The 16,942-nt window shown below is 34.9% G+C and overlaps 1 protein-coding gene across 1 annotated transcript in view; it reads right to left on the bottom strand.

Moving 5' to 3' along the window:
- Positions 1–269: 269 nt before the first annotated feature.
- LOC143920162 (uncharacterized) overlaps positions 270–16,942 on the bottom strand; it is a 61,588-nt gene continuing 44,915 nt past the window's right edge. Inside the window, exon 2 of the mRNA XM_077442880.1 lies at positions 270–1,527. Within this exon, the coding sequence (XP_077299006.1) occupies positions 270–1,295 (1,026 nt within the window). The 5' untranslated portion in view covers positions 1,296–1,527. The remainder of the gene's footprint in view (positions 1,528–16,942) is intronic.

A 16,942-nucleotide genomic window follows, 5' to 3' on the forward strand; every position in this document is an offset into this window, starting at 1 on the left:
TCATACTTTTATAAAAACTTCATTTTCACTTAAATGTTTATTTATGTAATTTATAACACAATTTTAAATGCATTACGTTTCATAGCACCCCCCATTATTATTATTATGTTTTTAATCAATGTTGATCAAATTATTTTCATGTTAATGTATCAAATTCAATCGGTTCAGTAAGAATTGTTTCATATAAAACCGGTCTCTAATATCTACTATATGCATAAATATATGTATTAACTAATGAATTATGCATTAAATATTTTATCTTCATAAGATCAATTGCGTTTCATACAAGCATACTCATTAATATAAACGAAAGACTCACTCGTATCTGGAGCATCGTTCTCCAGGAAGAATCCAGTCCCGTTGAGGTGTGGCACAAAAGTCACAACACTTTTGTTCCCATCCATCGTAGAGTCCTTAGCTATCTCCACCAACTCAACATAGTCTTCCACCGAAAGATCCACTTTCTTCTTATCGCCCTCAGCATCCGGAAGATTGGTAGTGTGATTCAACTTTGGCTCAGCTGTTAAGAATTGAGCTTGAGGCACAGGCCAAGCAGATTTTGGCGGAACGAAAGGCTTCCTAGTTTGGGTTTCGATTCCTTCATCTTTAACTGTAGTCTGTCCCGTGAAGTTTTCTATAGGAAGTGCTATCAGGAATTCAAATCTAGGCGCATCTTCTTTTTCATTGTCGTACGCTTCCTTTTTCTGGTCTTTAGCTTGGAACATGTCCGATAGTGTTCCGTCTCTGTCTATTTCTGCGTCTAGTATGCCTTCTTCTAACGGATTGCTGTTTAGTGATGATGCATTTAGCTGCTTTTCAAACTCTGGATTTAGGAAGTCTTTGCTTTTTGTTAAAAAATCAACATCAGATGGCTCTTGGAATGGTAGTTTGTCGTTGTCCGCCGTGTAGCCTGATTCTCTGTTCCGTTCTAGGTTCAGCATGTCCTCTTCTAGAGGGGGTGCCTCTTCTGGAGGGTTGTAAATGTCGTAGAAGTCGTCCTCTGGTTTTTCGGTGACTTTTGCTCTGTGATTTGTGGTGTTGTTGGTCGCCACGGGAGGGTTTGGATTGAGCCTGTCTCCAGTGCCCTCCTCGGACACGGACTGTTGTCTCCATTGGGTCGAAGTCATCAGAGTTCGCTGGAATTCGGCAGAGTCATTGTGTCGTGAGGTGGTGGTGCCGCATCGTGCCGGATGAAGGAACGAGCCGATGGTCAACAATGAGAGCAACCAAACTTTTGCTGCTATATTTTGCGACGTCATTTTGCCGGAACAAGCGTCCGTCGATGTTTCGACCATCGCTTCCTTTTGTTCTTCTATTTTTTTCGTCAGATTTCTTTTTTTTAGTTCAATAATGCCCGTTTCGCGTTCGCCGTATCCTTGTTATACATTATCCACTGACGTTCTGACATTTTGTATTCGTTATTTTGACTTTTTAGCCGTTATTTTAACTTTACGCACTCGCGGTATTCATATTATGACTTATTTGGCACTCGTTTTTTTTCAAAAGCTGCTGCTGGTGGATTCCAATCTGAAATAAAAGAGAAATTTATATAAGATATTATTTACTTTGATATTTATTTATTTATTACAGCTAAACTATAATGACATTAAAGACAGAGCCGATGAGAGGGGGGGAGCCGGGGTAAAGTTCCAGGGCCCGCACTACACGAGGGGCCCTACAGTTATATCATACTTTCTTATTCAATTATTTAAAAAAATAGCAACTGACATATATGTATTTTTCTTATAGTTCTGACAGATTTTTCACATATTAAAAATATATCTATAAAATATTTTTTTTAGTTTGTCATAAGTAAAAAACAAAAATAATAAAATAAAATAAAATATTAACAACCAAATGTGAGATCACATTTTCTATCTTAAATTTAACAACATAGGCGCGAACAATTGCGCTTATGTAGTGTTAGTGAATAGGTGTATAGCATGCTGTTACACTGCATTCAATAGTAAAAAGACGCTCTGTCTCTTTCGCGCACTTCTTCGTGAGTGTGTGAACGCGCCAACTTTGAGTATCAAACCTGTACAAACATTCTGTATATTTTCAGCTAAATTTATATACCTATACAAAAGTTTGAAGACACCAAATTGATTTATTTCTCAATTTTTACAACAGTTTCAATTGTCATAATCATGATTTTAATTGAAATAATTCAACAATTTAGTCGTACATGATCTATGTAAATTAGAGAAATATGAGTTCGTTTATCAAATTTGGCAGTCCTAAATTGAAAATTTTATATATTAATCGCAATCGACAAAATAAATATACACATTTATATAAAATAGAAAAGTACATATGTATTTGAACTCAAAATAAAATTTTCTGCACATTAATCAATCTGTGCATTAGAATTGTTTGGACTTCTATTGAAACTTTTAACTATTACATGTCATCTTAGATTAAATAATATGTTGAATAATATTTCATACGGATTTCGTACAATATAATCTAGCAGGTTTCGGTTAATTCAGACACAATGATTAAAAATTTTACTTTATATTAGTACAAAATTTATATTGATAAACACAGCATATATGTACGTTTTGTGTGGCTTAATCGGTACATAATTAATTCCGAAAAAGATTAAAGTGCTTATTATAGATATAACGTACACTTCTTGATATGATATATTATTTTTAATTCAAACGGCAACATTTTCATAATGTATTATAGAATTTAATTAGGTTTGAATATACATAAGTGTTTGTTTAACGGGAATTTAACTGCGAGAATATATTTGCGATATAAATTTCCAAGATCACGTACTTTCGGCGACTTAAACCTTTACAGCGCCCACGTTTTACATTAATGACTTAAACCTTTTGAGCACGTCTTCTTTAAGACCTATTCTAACCCTATCTAGCATACGGACCTATAAACATACGCACATATATTAATTTTAAAGAAAAAAAATCAACGTTAATTACAAACGATTTTACATATGTTCCGAATCGGCATTTAAATTATACAAACTAATAAACTCGAGGACACGTTCTAATGACTTGATCCTTTTACGCAGTCCTTACGTGATAACGACTTAAGCCTTTTGAAAGCGTTCCAAAGACTCTGCGTATTACGAATTCAAAAACGTATTCATTCGTTTGTAAAAATGTACAACATAAATACATATAAATGATGATTAATTTCATACATTTATTTTTTTAATATACATACATAATAGGCATCACAACCAAATGAATGGCAACCGTATGAAAGCTTTCAACTTTCTTTGTTGTATTATTTATTTAATTATTTCGCACTCAGAAAGGTGGCAAAACAACAACAGTTTCATATTTCGTAGACGAAAAACACTTTTCAATTAAGCGACACAGAAGCCCTTTTAAATTTTGCCTAAAAAAACATAATTGTCGACTGTTTATTTTTGCTTTGGCAAAAACATAATGACTTAAGTGTATATGTATGTATGTATATTACAAACATGCTTGGCATTGCTTGAGTAGATGGCATTGTTAAAAAGCTATGGAAAAGATATTTTATACAAAAAACTTTGCTATACATATGTAGATAAATAACCGATGAAGACCTGCGTTGTTTGGGTGGTTAAAAGTTTGAATAAAATATCTTCCAAAATCTTTCTTCAATCTAAAGTTTGATAAGATAGTTTACCAAACTTGCTGTTTATCAGTTAAAAACTATAGACATACATATGTACGTACACATATTCAAAAAAAGTACAAAAAATCATTCATTGTTATTGAAAGTTTCCCGCTTTGTTACATATGTATGTATGTATATCGTCGATGGAAATATTCCATCTGCGGTGTGCGGTCTTCGGTGGTGAAAATTTTCGTGGGTTTTCCGGAGAAAGTTGCCGGCCAATTTCAGCAACCGCACGCGCACAATAAAAATAGGAAATGGCCGTCGTTTATTTAAAAGCAGGCCGTTTATTTGATATATACACACAACACGAGGAATTTAATCAATACTAGTATTGCCCGACAAATGTGCGAAAGTGTCGGCCATTATACAAACAAGCAGTGCGAGCGGCCATTAGTGCTGATCTTGGTAATTTTCTCCGCAGAATTATTTCCAGAGGATCGTATGTGCACGGTATATTCTTTAATATATTTTTAGATATTAGTATTGCCAAAGTGGGGGACATTTACTCGTTGGGAAAATTCCGCCTTTCCGATGGCTCAATCTGCCTCTGGTCGATATACATACTATTGACATTATTCCCTTACATTTGTAGTTATTCTCTTACATTTATTACATTTGTTGCTATTCTCTTACATCTATTACATTTGTTGCTATTATCTTACATCTATTAACCAGCAGCGTGGTCTAGTGGTGAATGTTGAATTATTTCGTACTTGATGTTACGAGTTCGATTCCCGCTAAGTCTCGCTGTTGGCCAGACCTTGGTTTGTCGAAGTCGAATCAGAATTTGCCAATTTTTCTGATTTTCATTGAAACGATTCATGCAAAATTGGCGTTTCCTTCCCAATTTTCTGTTGCAAACCTTTAGTTATTGTTATATCTTAGGTTTCACCATATTGCTCACCATAGATGTCTTTGTGGTTGTTTATCGAATATAAAATTCGTATTGTTACATGAAAGCTATTCATCGTTATTTATCGTATTACTACGATGTTTGTAATATCTGACCATAGATGTCAGATATTGTTTAGATTTACATGTATCTATGTAATAATTACATATGTCAACCAGGAAGACGCATTTTGGGTTTACCTGTTAAGCCTTCCTGGTATATTTGTATATATGTATGTAAAATAAAAATAAATAAATAAAAATAAATAAATAAAAATAAATAAATAAAAATAAATAAATAAAAATAAATAAATAAATTTGTTATACAAATGTATCAGTTAGAAATTGAACAAGATTCAACAAAATCATTAAAATACAGTATTTAAAATAGGTTTTTGAGCTCTTTTTCCTATTATGCTGTACATTAACATTAGAATAATATAATACTATGATTACTAACCAAATTAAATTAAAATTGTAAAATAGAAAATGATCAGTAGATCAGTAGCTATTAAAATATATATAAAATGTATTGTAAACATAATTTCGTAATAATAAAAAGCATTTAAAAATAAAAAAAAATTAAATACAGTAGATATTGTAACGTGGGAATACGAGAGAGAGTATCCACTATCTAAGTGCATTTGGGGGTGAACAATGGAAACCCCCGAATTGGCCCAACGGGACTCAGTAAGTACCTGCTAGAATTCTCTGAACCCGGGGGAGAGCATGAGACTCACTTAAAACTGTACGTGCCTAGACAAAACATAGATGAATGGATCGGGGAAGCTATGATGAGCAACTTGTTCTTTATAAGGAGATACATACGCTATATCAGTTTATTCTGGAGCGAGCGCTGTTTACGTGTGGACCTCCTGAATCATTCAATAAATGCTGTGAAGTGACTTTGGCCTTTCATTTGGATCCTGAACCCACCCCTACGCAACAATATCAAAACATATCATGTATGATACAAAACGTATCTATCATAAATGATACGTTTTGCTAAATTTGTACAAAATTGCGTAGAATTATTTTTCGATATCAAATATACATATGTACATATGGTATAGATACAAAATGACTACATATGGCAAAACAAACGCTTAGATATAATGGTATATCTAAGCATATCATTCAATAGATGTAATGATGTATAGTAGAATTGTATCAATGATGAAGTAAACTGCTTATCGCAGATGGTACTTCGTGTAACTCTGCCAAAACTGGCCATCGCTATCGCTATCGGTTTAATAACGATACCCGGCATCGCCCGAGCCAAAATGTCTCCTCATTGAGGTCAAATAAACAGCATATGTATATTATTTATGAATATGCTTCAATACGTTGATTAGCCGATTATATATACATCGTATAGTCTTCATAGACTCACGCTTGCAGTATACGGCAATACCCGTTAATCTTTTATGTACATATATATCTTGTATTAAATATATCTCTATGGCTTAAGCTCCAATCTCTTAAACCGGTATACAAAATTTGGTGTAAAATATTTCTCTCAGTTGGAGAAATAAATGACCTATATCAGGAATAGGAATGTATAAAACACAGACTAATTATTTATATATAATTTGTTCTACTTGGAACAATTTGTTTTTTTCAGCCCCACATTTTTTCCAATGAAACATGTGCATTATTTTATGGGTCAGAAAGAATAACATACAAATTTTAGTTGAAATCAGACAGCAAGGAAGATTTCCTGTGTATAGATGCACCGTACGAAACCGGACCGGACAAAATCACTGGACAAAATCACCGTACAAAAACACCGGACAAAATCACTGGACAAAATCGCGCAGTGACAAAATCACAGAAATCAAAATAGCGCGGTGAAAAATCACGCAATGCTATCACAAAGAAGAAAATAAATATAAAACAAGAAATATAAATATTAAAAACTAGTCTAATGTATAAGAAAAGTCCGATGGACCACGGTAATGATGACATAAGAATAGTTTATTAATTTTGAATATGTCCTAAATTTAAAATAATATCGAAGGATCAGCACAAATTTAAAAGTACAATTTAAAAATATATAAACGATTCGTATTTTATCATTACTGTGTTGTATCGGATTTTTCTTATACATTCGACCTGTTTTTTTTTTTAATATTTACATTCCTTTTTTTTCTTGCGTATATATTTGCTTATATAAGCATTACGCAATTTTGTCGCTGCATGGTTTCGTTCAAGGATTTTGTCCGGCGCGGTTTTGTCGGGACACCTAGGGATCCCAAATATTCGAATATCGAATAGTAGCTTTAAATTATTTATTTTTAGTTTTAAGAAGTTCAAGATATTATTAAAATTTTAAGAGAATTGTTTTCCGTAACATCAAATAAAACTAAATGTGCTGTAGATTTTTAAAATAAAAAAATAAGTCCATATAAAAAGTATTTGACTATTCGGATTATGGATCCCTAGACACCACATACGTCTATCCATCTATCCAATGTGTAATATTTTTAATACAAGTATTAGTTACTTAAACAATTTCAGTGTTTGTTTCTCTTATATTATATTAAAAATCTGCTTGATAGAATTTTTAAAATTCGCCTGCATGAAATTTAATCTCATTATGTCCTTCATTATAGAATTAAAAAAATGCATTATTTTCAATACAAGTCAAAAATAATAAACTGAGATTACTGTGAAGTTATTGCATTTCTAAAAACGCTTCAAAATGCTTTTGTTCCGCGCGGTTTTGTCAGGACACTGTATATATTTAGTATGAAAACTTTCATAGTACACAATTTGTAGCCAATCGATACCATCTTGCTGTAATTATTCGAACAACTTGTAAAGATGATCCAGATATCGAAAACAGTTATCTCGCCTTTACCATCAAGACTCAATATCGTACCGGAAGCTGGGCTTAAATCGGGCCTATGTAGTTTCCCGTCGCCCTATCTTAGTCAATACATAGCGTGTTTCCCGCTCGGTTTTTCCCGAGCGTGAAAATTCTCACGTAAGTCGGGGAATTTTCCCGCACCGAAAATGTGTCCGTAATGTGATGATATACTGTGTAATGTTACCTAATATACTCGTTGTGCCTTAAACGGTCCATTCCAGAATAGCGTGAGATTCATCATTGTGCGCCGAGACGCCCTCCCGGGACTAATAATTTTAGAACGGAAAAGTTGTAGATAAAACTGCGAGAAAATATTATCGCCGCTAAGGTACTTAGCGATAGCGAGAGGAAAATAAACAGAGAAATCTTCATTGCCGCTAATTAAAGTTGGCCCTGAAGAAAATCTCCGACTTCCAATAATAACTCTCCCCTTCCATGGTGAATTTGTTGTAATTGGGTGTTGTTTTTGCGGTTTTTCTTTCGTTGAGTGGTCGATAAAATCTTGCGATGTAGGTTTTGGCTTGGCTTTTGTCTAGTGGGCGGCTTTAAAAGGCTCAGTTCCGCGATTGAATCTGCGCTCGAGTCTCCTGTACTCGCTTCGTTTATAATGGGTATTGTTCCGTTTGTCGTTTATAGTGAGTACTCTGCTAAATTTGAAAATCGACCGAGCTCTATAGAAGAGTGTCACACTTGAACTATTGATCTAGTCGTATTCTGTAGGCGACTTTTTAAGGCTTCGCTCCACAATAGACACTGGCTATATGTACTTGTATATTACACAAGTGATCCTTTTCATACTTGTCCTGTATATTCTGAATATAAAAGTGACATGATATTTAATTCAAGGCTGTGGAGTCGGAGCATTTTAAGCGGAGTAGTAAAAATCAACCGACTACGACTCCTTATTATTATGTTTTTTTTTAATTAATAGTATTACGGCATGCGTCAACTATGTAGTCTCCAATTTTATTGAAGTAAATCGACTAATAAATTGAAATTTAATAATTTCTATACAAAAAAATCATGAATTTTAATTACATTATTGTGGAAACATGAGAGAGAGAGTATCCACTGTCTAAGTGAATTAATGGGTGAACAATAGAAACCCCGGATTAGGCTAACGGGACGCAGTAGGTGCCCGAACAAAGGATACGCTGGAGTTCTCACAGATCCGGGCGAGACCTTTACGTGCCTGGATCGGGGAAGCTGTGGTGGGCAACTCGTCCTTTATAAGGAGGTACACACGGTAGATCAGATTAATAAATAGCGAGTGGTGATGTGTGTGGACCTCCTGAATCGTTAAATAAATAATAACTCTCCTAGCCAGCATTGGGGTTTACCTGTGAGGTCTTCTTGGTATATTTGTATATATGTATGCATGTAAATGCTGTGAAGCTACTTTGGCCTTTCATTTGTATCCTGATCCCACCCCTACGCAACATTATAAATAAAATCATTGAACTACACATATTTTGATGTGTTCTGGCCGAATACTCCGTCTCATACTTTTTTATTTCGATATTTTTATATTTATATACAAAAAAAATTTCAGTTATTTTCTACATTACAAATTTATTGTCCCTCTAATTTTTGTGTTTTGACACAGATGGTTGTATTTGTTATTTTTATTTGATTGAATAAACATTATAAAAACAAAATAGTGTAGCATATGTTAAAAGGAATTCGTCTTCGAGGAATATCTCCAGACTTAAGTGCTGTCGGCTAACAATGGAGACCCCCGAATGGACTTAGTGGTCGGTAACGGCATTCGGTCGCTTCCCGCTAGAGTTCTCAGAACTGACAGCGCAAGACCGTAGGATTGCATATCTGGTACGTGACTAAAACAATAGGTAAACAAACGCGTCGAGGAAGATGCAGTGAGTGACCTGCCTTTTATAAGCAGGTACTTAGTATATGAGGGCATTCTGGATGGAGCACTGGCTGTGCGTGGATCTCACCCAATAAATGCTATGAAGCGTCTTTGGCCTTTTATTTGGATCCTCCACCCACCCCTACGCAACAATAGTAATAGTTGACTAACATAACACTTTTATCTAGGGCAGTATTGACAATTAACTGTGAGATTTTGTAGACTTGGAACTGAGGTATTTATGGCTCAAAATTTTCTAAATTGTATGAGCTATCAACCTTACAAGGCTTTGCACTTGGCACTCGTCACTCGACGCTCCGTGAGAACGGACGTGCCGAAAACGTACTCTCTGTGCGAGCGCTCATAATACAGCGATACGCCATACCGTCAAAAAACCCACACCTTTTAACATACAAAACAAACACCCCCCACAAAACGAACACCAAACGAACACATGTTGGCACCATGCGAGGATCCAACCTGAAAAAGCGAATTAAGAAGACACTGATAACTACAACCGAAGCACCTCAACCAGGCTGCTCTCAGACCGCTCAGATGGAGACCGAGTGGCAGTTTCCAAAACATACGGCAAAGAACGTGAAAGATGTTGCTCCTGAATTTAAAATTCAGGAGAAAAACAAATTTGAAGGGCTCTTGGAAGTTTCCGATGTCCCCAGAAGCGGTGGAAGAATCCCGCCCATCATCATGACAGCTACTGGCACTCACGGCAGCATGATCGAGTCGATCAAGAAGTTTATAAAAGACTTCACAATGACTTACATTGGTCAAAATAATGTCAAGATACAATGTAAAAGTCTTGAAGACTTTAAAAAACTTCGGGATGGATTGACACCAGACCGACAATTCCATACCTTTTCCAGGAAGGAGGAAAAGGAAATAAAAAGTGTCGTACGTGGCTTGCCGAAATTGCCGGAAGCTGATATTAAAGATGACATCATCAGACAGGGATTCCCTGTAACCAAAGTGATACAGATGAAGACGAAGGAGCCTAGGAGCAACGCCACCGAGCTATACTTGGTGTTCTTCGAGCCATCGGTATCGGCAAAGAAGATTAAAGAAATCCGGTACATTTGTTACACAAAGGTCAGTGTCGTTAAATATACTAGTAAATCACAAAATATTACTCAATGTTTCAGATGCCAAGAATATGGACACGCTGCGAAAAACTGCAATCGGCAGGCCAAGTGCGTCAAATGTGCCGGCGCTCACCTCACCGCACAATGCAATCAAGGAATAGTTACCCCTGCTGTGTGCTCAGGCTGTTCAGGATCTCACCCCGCTAACTTCAAAGACTGTCCAAAAAGACAGAGCTATCTGAAAATGCTGGAATCGAGGAAGAATCGAGCATCAATTGTCAAAGCCAACCCTTGGAAACTCCCAGTGGCGCAGCCACAAAATATCCCGGTCGTTAACGATCATAACTTCCCAAAGCTACCGACCATTAAAACTCCTTCACCAAATATCCCAAATATCCCTAAAAAACCCCACCAACCAACCAATCCCAACATTCAACCAACAACAGACCTAACTTCCATGGCGTCTATGACGAAGATGTTGAAGATCCTCCAGGAGATTCGTGCCAAGGCCAGCGGTTGCACCGACAAACTAGAGCTGGCACTCATGCTTGTCGAATATCTCGATGTCTTTGATTAACGGGAGGCGCCTGAACATTCTAGCTTGGAATGCTCGTGGACTTAAGAATAAGATTGACGAACTAGAGTCGGCGATCGGTGAGTACTGTGTTGACATAGTTTTAATCTCCGAGACCTTCTTAAAACCTCATATCCGTATTAACCTACCTAACTTTAACTGCTATCGCGAAGACCGAGAACAGCATGGAGGGGGAGTTGCCATTTTTATAAAATCGTCAATTAAACATTGTCGCGTAATAACTCCGCCACTAAAAAATTTAGAACTAACCGCCATCGAACTAACAATTAACAACACCCGTCACATAGTAGCATCCGCTTACAATCCTCCCCAAAAACGATTATTGGCATCCGATCTTAACAAAATATTTAACATTGGTAGTTCGGTAGTGGTAGCTGGTGACTTTAATGCCAAACATCCGTTATGGAGTTGCGTAAACACTGACCTACAAGGCACAACTCTTTATAAATACATTCAACAAACAGATACAATCTTACTTCATCCGGATACATACACACACTATCCCACAAATAACTCACAACCATCCACACTAGATCTTGTCCTCGTCAAGAACTGCCCAAAAATATCGACACCAAATGCCCTTCAAACCCTGTCGTCTGATCATCTCCCGATAATCTTCTCAATCGACGGGAAACCCGAGGAAATCATCAAGCATAGTTGGGATTACGGGAGAGCTAACTGGCGAGAGTTCAAGTCATACATAAATGACCAAACCATTCTAACTTCTACCACACTCACAAACAAAACCGAAATCGACAGCTCCATAATACACCTAACGGAATCAATAACTCGATCCAAACACCTTCACATACCTAAGACACAATACATTTAACACAAATTAGAGATAACTGACTTTGTTGCAAATCTAATTAAAAGTAAAAATAAACTCCGTAAAATTTGGCAAACATCAAAAAATCCAGCATTGAAAACATTAATTAATAAGCTCACATATCAAATTAAAATTAGAATCAAAGAAATCAAAAATGAAGCTTGGTCTAAAAAATTAGAAAAATTGAGCTCAGTTGATGGCTCTCTATGGAAATTAGCTAAAGCGATTCGCAGGACAAAAAACTCGATTCCTCCATTAGATGATGCAGGAATCTCAGTGACGCGTGATTGCGACAAAGCAGAACTATTATCAAAATCCTTCCAAAAACATCACACACTCACACAACATTACAATCACATACCAACGCATAATAAAGTCAACCGGTCCATTAAAATCATCACAAAAACTCCCACTAACAGTACTAAAAATATAAAATTGGTGCATCCGTGTGAAATCCAAAATATAATACGTAATTTAAAAAATAAAAAGGCACCTGGGCGAGATTCAATAGATAACATCACAATCAAACAACTTCCATTTAAAGCTTTAGTCTCACTATCTAAAATATTCAACGCATGTTTACTCACCGGGTATTTCCCAGAATACTGGAAAACAGCCAACGTAATTCCCATACTTAAGCCCGATAAAAGCTCAAAAAACCCGGCCAATTATCGACCCATTAGCTTACTTTGCACGCTTTCAAAAATTCTGGAAAAAATAATCTACACACGTTTACTTAAAGTCGTAAATAAGAAATTAATAAATGAACAATTTGGATTTCGCACTGGACATTCCACGACCCAACAACTAACAAGACTAACTGAACACGTGACGAAGAACTTTAATATGAAGAGAAGTACCGGAATGGTATGTCTCGACATAGAAAAGGCCTTCGACACGGTTTGGCACGATGGACTCATTCATAAGCTCCTTATTAACAAAATACCAAACTACCTAATTCTCATCATCAAATCGTACTTAACTCGTAGAAAGCTAGTGGTTAGCGTAAATAATGAATTATCGTCTCCAAAAATAATCGCAGCTGGCGTTCCGCAGGGGAGCTTGCTTGGCCCACTCTTGTTCTCCATATATATAAATGACATACCTATTCCAAAAAACTGTCACATAGCCCTATATGCAGATGATACAGCTTGCTTCACAAGTAGCAAAAAACCAGACACTATTCTTAAAAATCTTGAATTCGCAATTAAAACAATGACTGAACACTTCACTAAGTGGAAAATTCAAATTAATCAAACCAAAACAGACGCCATATTCTTTAGTGTTAGAAAACATAAGCCAAGTTCAGATCTGAAAATCCCCTCTGGAGAAAGTCTGAAATGGCAGTCAGTAATAAAATATTTAGGAGTAACGTTTGATAAAAGAATGAGATGGGCACCTCACATTGAGGCAGCGAAATGCAAGGCGATGCGGGGTATATCCTCAATATATCCAATATTTAATCGCCATAGTTCTTTATCAACGCTAAATAAAATAAAATTATATCGCGCGCTCATATTACCATTATTAACCTATGCTTCACCTGTATGGAATAACGCCTCGAATACTAACCTTTCCAAGCTCCAAGTAATACAAAATAAATCCCTTAAAATAATTTATAATACACCCATATATACTAACCTGAAAAAACTGCATGCTATATATAATATTCCGTTTGTTACAGACATTACTAATAAACTAACCAGTAGATTCTATGAAAGAATCACTAATAACCATACTAACACACTTGTGAAGAGTCTCGGTGATTACAACAAAATGTCTATACCTTTCAGGTATAAACACAGATTACCTAAACACAATCTGCTTTAGGTCATCGACTTTAGATAGTCTTTAATTAATATTATGTATTAGATGTATTATGAACATTTATAAGGATTGTAAATAGGTTTTTGAGCTCTTTTTCCTATTATGCTTTAGATTAACATTAGAATAATATAATACTGTAATTACTAACCAAATTAAATTAAAATTGTAAAATAGAAAATGATCAGTAGATCAGTAGCTATTAAAATAGATATAAGATGTATTGTGAACATAATTTCGTAATAATAAAAAGCATTTAAAAATCAAAAAAATCAAAGGCTTTGCACTTAGCTTCATATCTAAGGACCGGCGGACAAGATGCTCGACGGCTTAAAAAATGGTTCACTTTTGTCAATTTCTATCTATTGTCAACCATTTTTTTTTGCTTTTCTGCTTTCTCGGACAATGGAGAGGTCTATTGTTACATATGTTATGGCGGCAACTTGACCGCCGATCTCTATTCATAAAACTCTGTATAATATATACGTATACCACTGACCGAAAATACAGTACACAAAATGAAAATACAGGACACAAAGCATGAAAAGCGAAATAAATAAATCACTCACAGATTGATGAGAAAGCGTTGACGAACAAATCGCGATAATTCATCGACGCCTATTTATTTTGACAATGGCGTGATTTATGACTCGTCTAAACAACTCGCGCTATTTATTACGTTCTGTTACACATCGTATGTATGTATGTATTATATATCTGTACACCGGCTCATATTATTATTATCTTTCACATTTTCCGCGCGTTCGATCGCGAAACGATGGTCGGAAGGCGTCGAAGTTCCCCCGATCCCCCCACGTGTATCTGAATATCTCATCATCGGCACCACGGCATCTTCTTCTTCTTCCAGATATTCGAAAACGCTCCTGAGCGTGTCCTATCTCGCCATCCATCATCCTGTCACGTGGAGCGATCCGGCGCGACGATACGCCACGTTCGTAGCTTTTGTTCGTTCACTACTACTTACTCTCTTTAATGCCTCTCAATTTCATCAATTGAAAAAGTATCTCGTCGTGTGATATATGTGTGTGTGTGTGTGTGTGTGTGTGTGCGTCTGCATCGGGGAATGTCAAAATGTGGGTCGCACTTGCATCTCTATGGGTGGGTTTGTGTTTAATCGTTTCATAATACAGTTTGTTTTTTCTTATCTAATATACATATAATTTCGAAAGAGACTTTGTATGTACATATTGTTGGTTGGATAATGGTTGGGAATCCGGAGGGTGCCGGGGGGGGGGGCGCCGGATTCTGGTATACATATAATTTCTAAAGAGACTTAGTATATATGTTTGTTTGTTCGTGACAGTCGATTTAATAAAGAAAACAAATGATTTTCAAATCAATTTTAATAAAACAAAACTATTCAAATAAATTGTTTACTATGAGATTGGCCATTTTTAAGCGGTTTATATTAAAAATACTGAGCGAAGCCGGGTAAAACAACTAGTTATTTATATTTTTCAAAGATTTTTTCGATCTACAATACGTTTTATGTTTATTTCAATAGTTGCTGATCCAATAATCATTATCTTTATTCAAAATTATTTTTCTTTTTAGTAGTTTTAAATTATTTTCAATGTAGCGTGACGCTTACGAGAACCGAACATGCTATCGCATTCGTGCAATGTGTTGTGACATTGAATGGAAGTTAAATAATTTCTTTATTTATTTTTAATTATTAACTATATAACTATCTTATTATTAACTATATAACTATCTATCTTATTTAACTATAAAATATTATTACAATATAACTGAATGCAAGGTCTTTAATAATATTACTGTTAGCTTTGCTGTCCATAACATGACGTTGACAATTACTTTTATCGTCTAAAAATATGAATTTCCATCAAAATAAAATATGTATATGTTACAGTGAAAGCAAACAACGTTTAGCTCTATAAATTTAACCCTAACAACCCAATCTTAAATGAATAGGGCCAACCCTTACTTAACCTTACCTATCCTAACCCTTAAATAATACCAACCCTAACAATCTAATCTTAATATATATATATATATATATATATATATATATATATATATATATATATATATATATATATATATAGGTATAAGGTATATAATATATATATATATATATATATATATATATATATATATATATATATATATATATATACACCACTTGTCTCTGATTGGCTGTACGCTTCTGCGACTCTGGTTGGCTGTGTGTCCACGCGTCCGTCATAAACATTTTACAGTAAACGACTGTTTTTACATATATTATATTATTAATGTAAATATTTGAAAATACCAAAAAATAAAAGTCCAATTCTACCGATCGCTAATGCAATGCGAAACTGAAACGAAATGTAATTAACAATGGCGAGTTGAGTGGGGGGTGAATACGATAGCAATTACATTTTAAGTAAGTATCTTGCAGATCGGTTCGACTATAGTGTATATACATAGCATAATAGGAAAATAACTCAAAAACCAATTAACTATTTTTTATAAATGTTCATAATATATTTTATTTTATACAGGCATGCTATTTTAAGCTTAAGTCGACGATCTAAAGCAAATTGTGTTTAGTTTATCAGTGTTTGACGTACTCTTCTCAGAATAATCTTCATCTTAGTATAATATATATTATATAATCACCGAGATCCTCCACAAGCCGTTAGTGATTCTTCCATAGAATCTTCTAGTTAAATTTCTAGTCATATCTACGACTAATGGAATGCTATTTTCGGACTGTAGTATTTTCAGGTTTATGTATAGATGAATGTTTGTTTGACAGATATGCAAATCTAGAGTTTTCATTTATATTTCTATTTCCACTAAATTTGATACAGTAATAACTTAATAAATTCTCAAATATAATCCAGAGTTTCGGATGGAATCAGAGCTTGAGGTCAGGTTTAAGATGAATTGCTTGGAATCGATTAGTCAAAAACCAATTAATTGCTCGAAAAACAATTGCTTGAATGTCAAATTCTTCGAAATACTAGTTCGTCGAATGCCAATTAGTCGAAACACAATTTGCTTACATAATAATATTAAAAAAATTAATTTGTCAAATAGGCTGTTGGTATTTCATGTAAATATATTTTTTTACAAATTTTTTACAAAAAAAGTTTTACAAATTAATTTACTTGATATATGTATCTACGTCAAGTGGGCCATACAAAACATCATAAAAAAAAAAATTATTTCCATTTCAACCATCACGTGCCCGATAATGCCGGACATTTATGCTATAAATACATTCTCAACTGATTGCTATAAACAGTCAATACTTTTATAAGGTTTTTTTTATTTATAGTAAGTTTTGATT

This window comes from Arctopsyche grandis, chromosome 12 (assembly GCF_051622035.1).
Source record: "Arctopsyche grandis isolate Sample6627 chromosome 12, ASM5162203v2, whole genome shotgun sequence".
In the NCBI taxonomy this organism is placed as follows: Eukaryota; Metazoa; Arthropoda; class Insecta; order Trichoptera; family Hydropsychidae; genus Arctopsyche; species Arctopsyche grandis.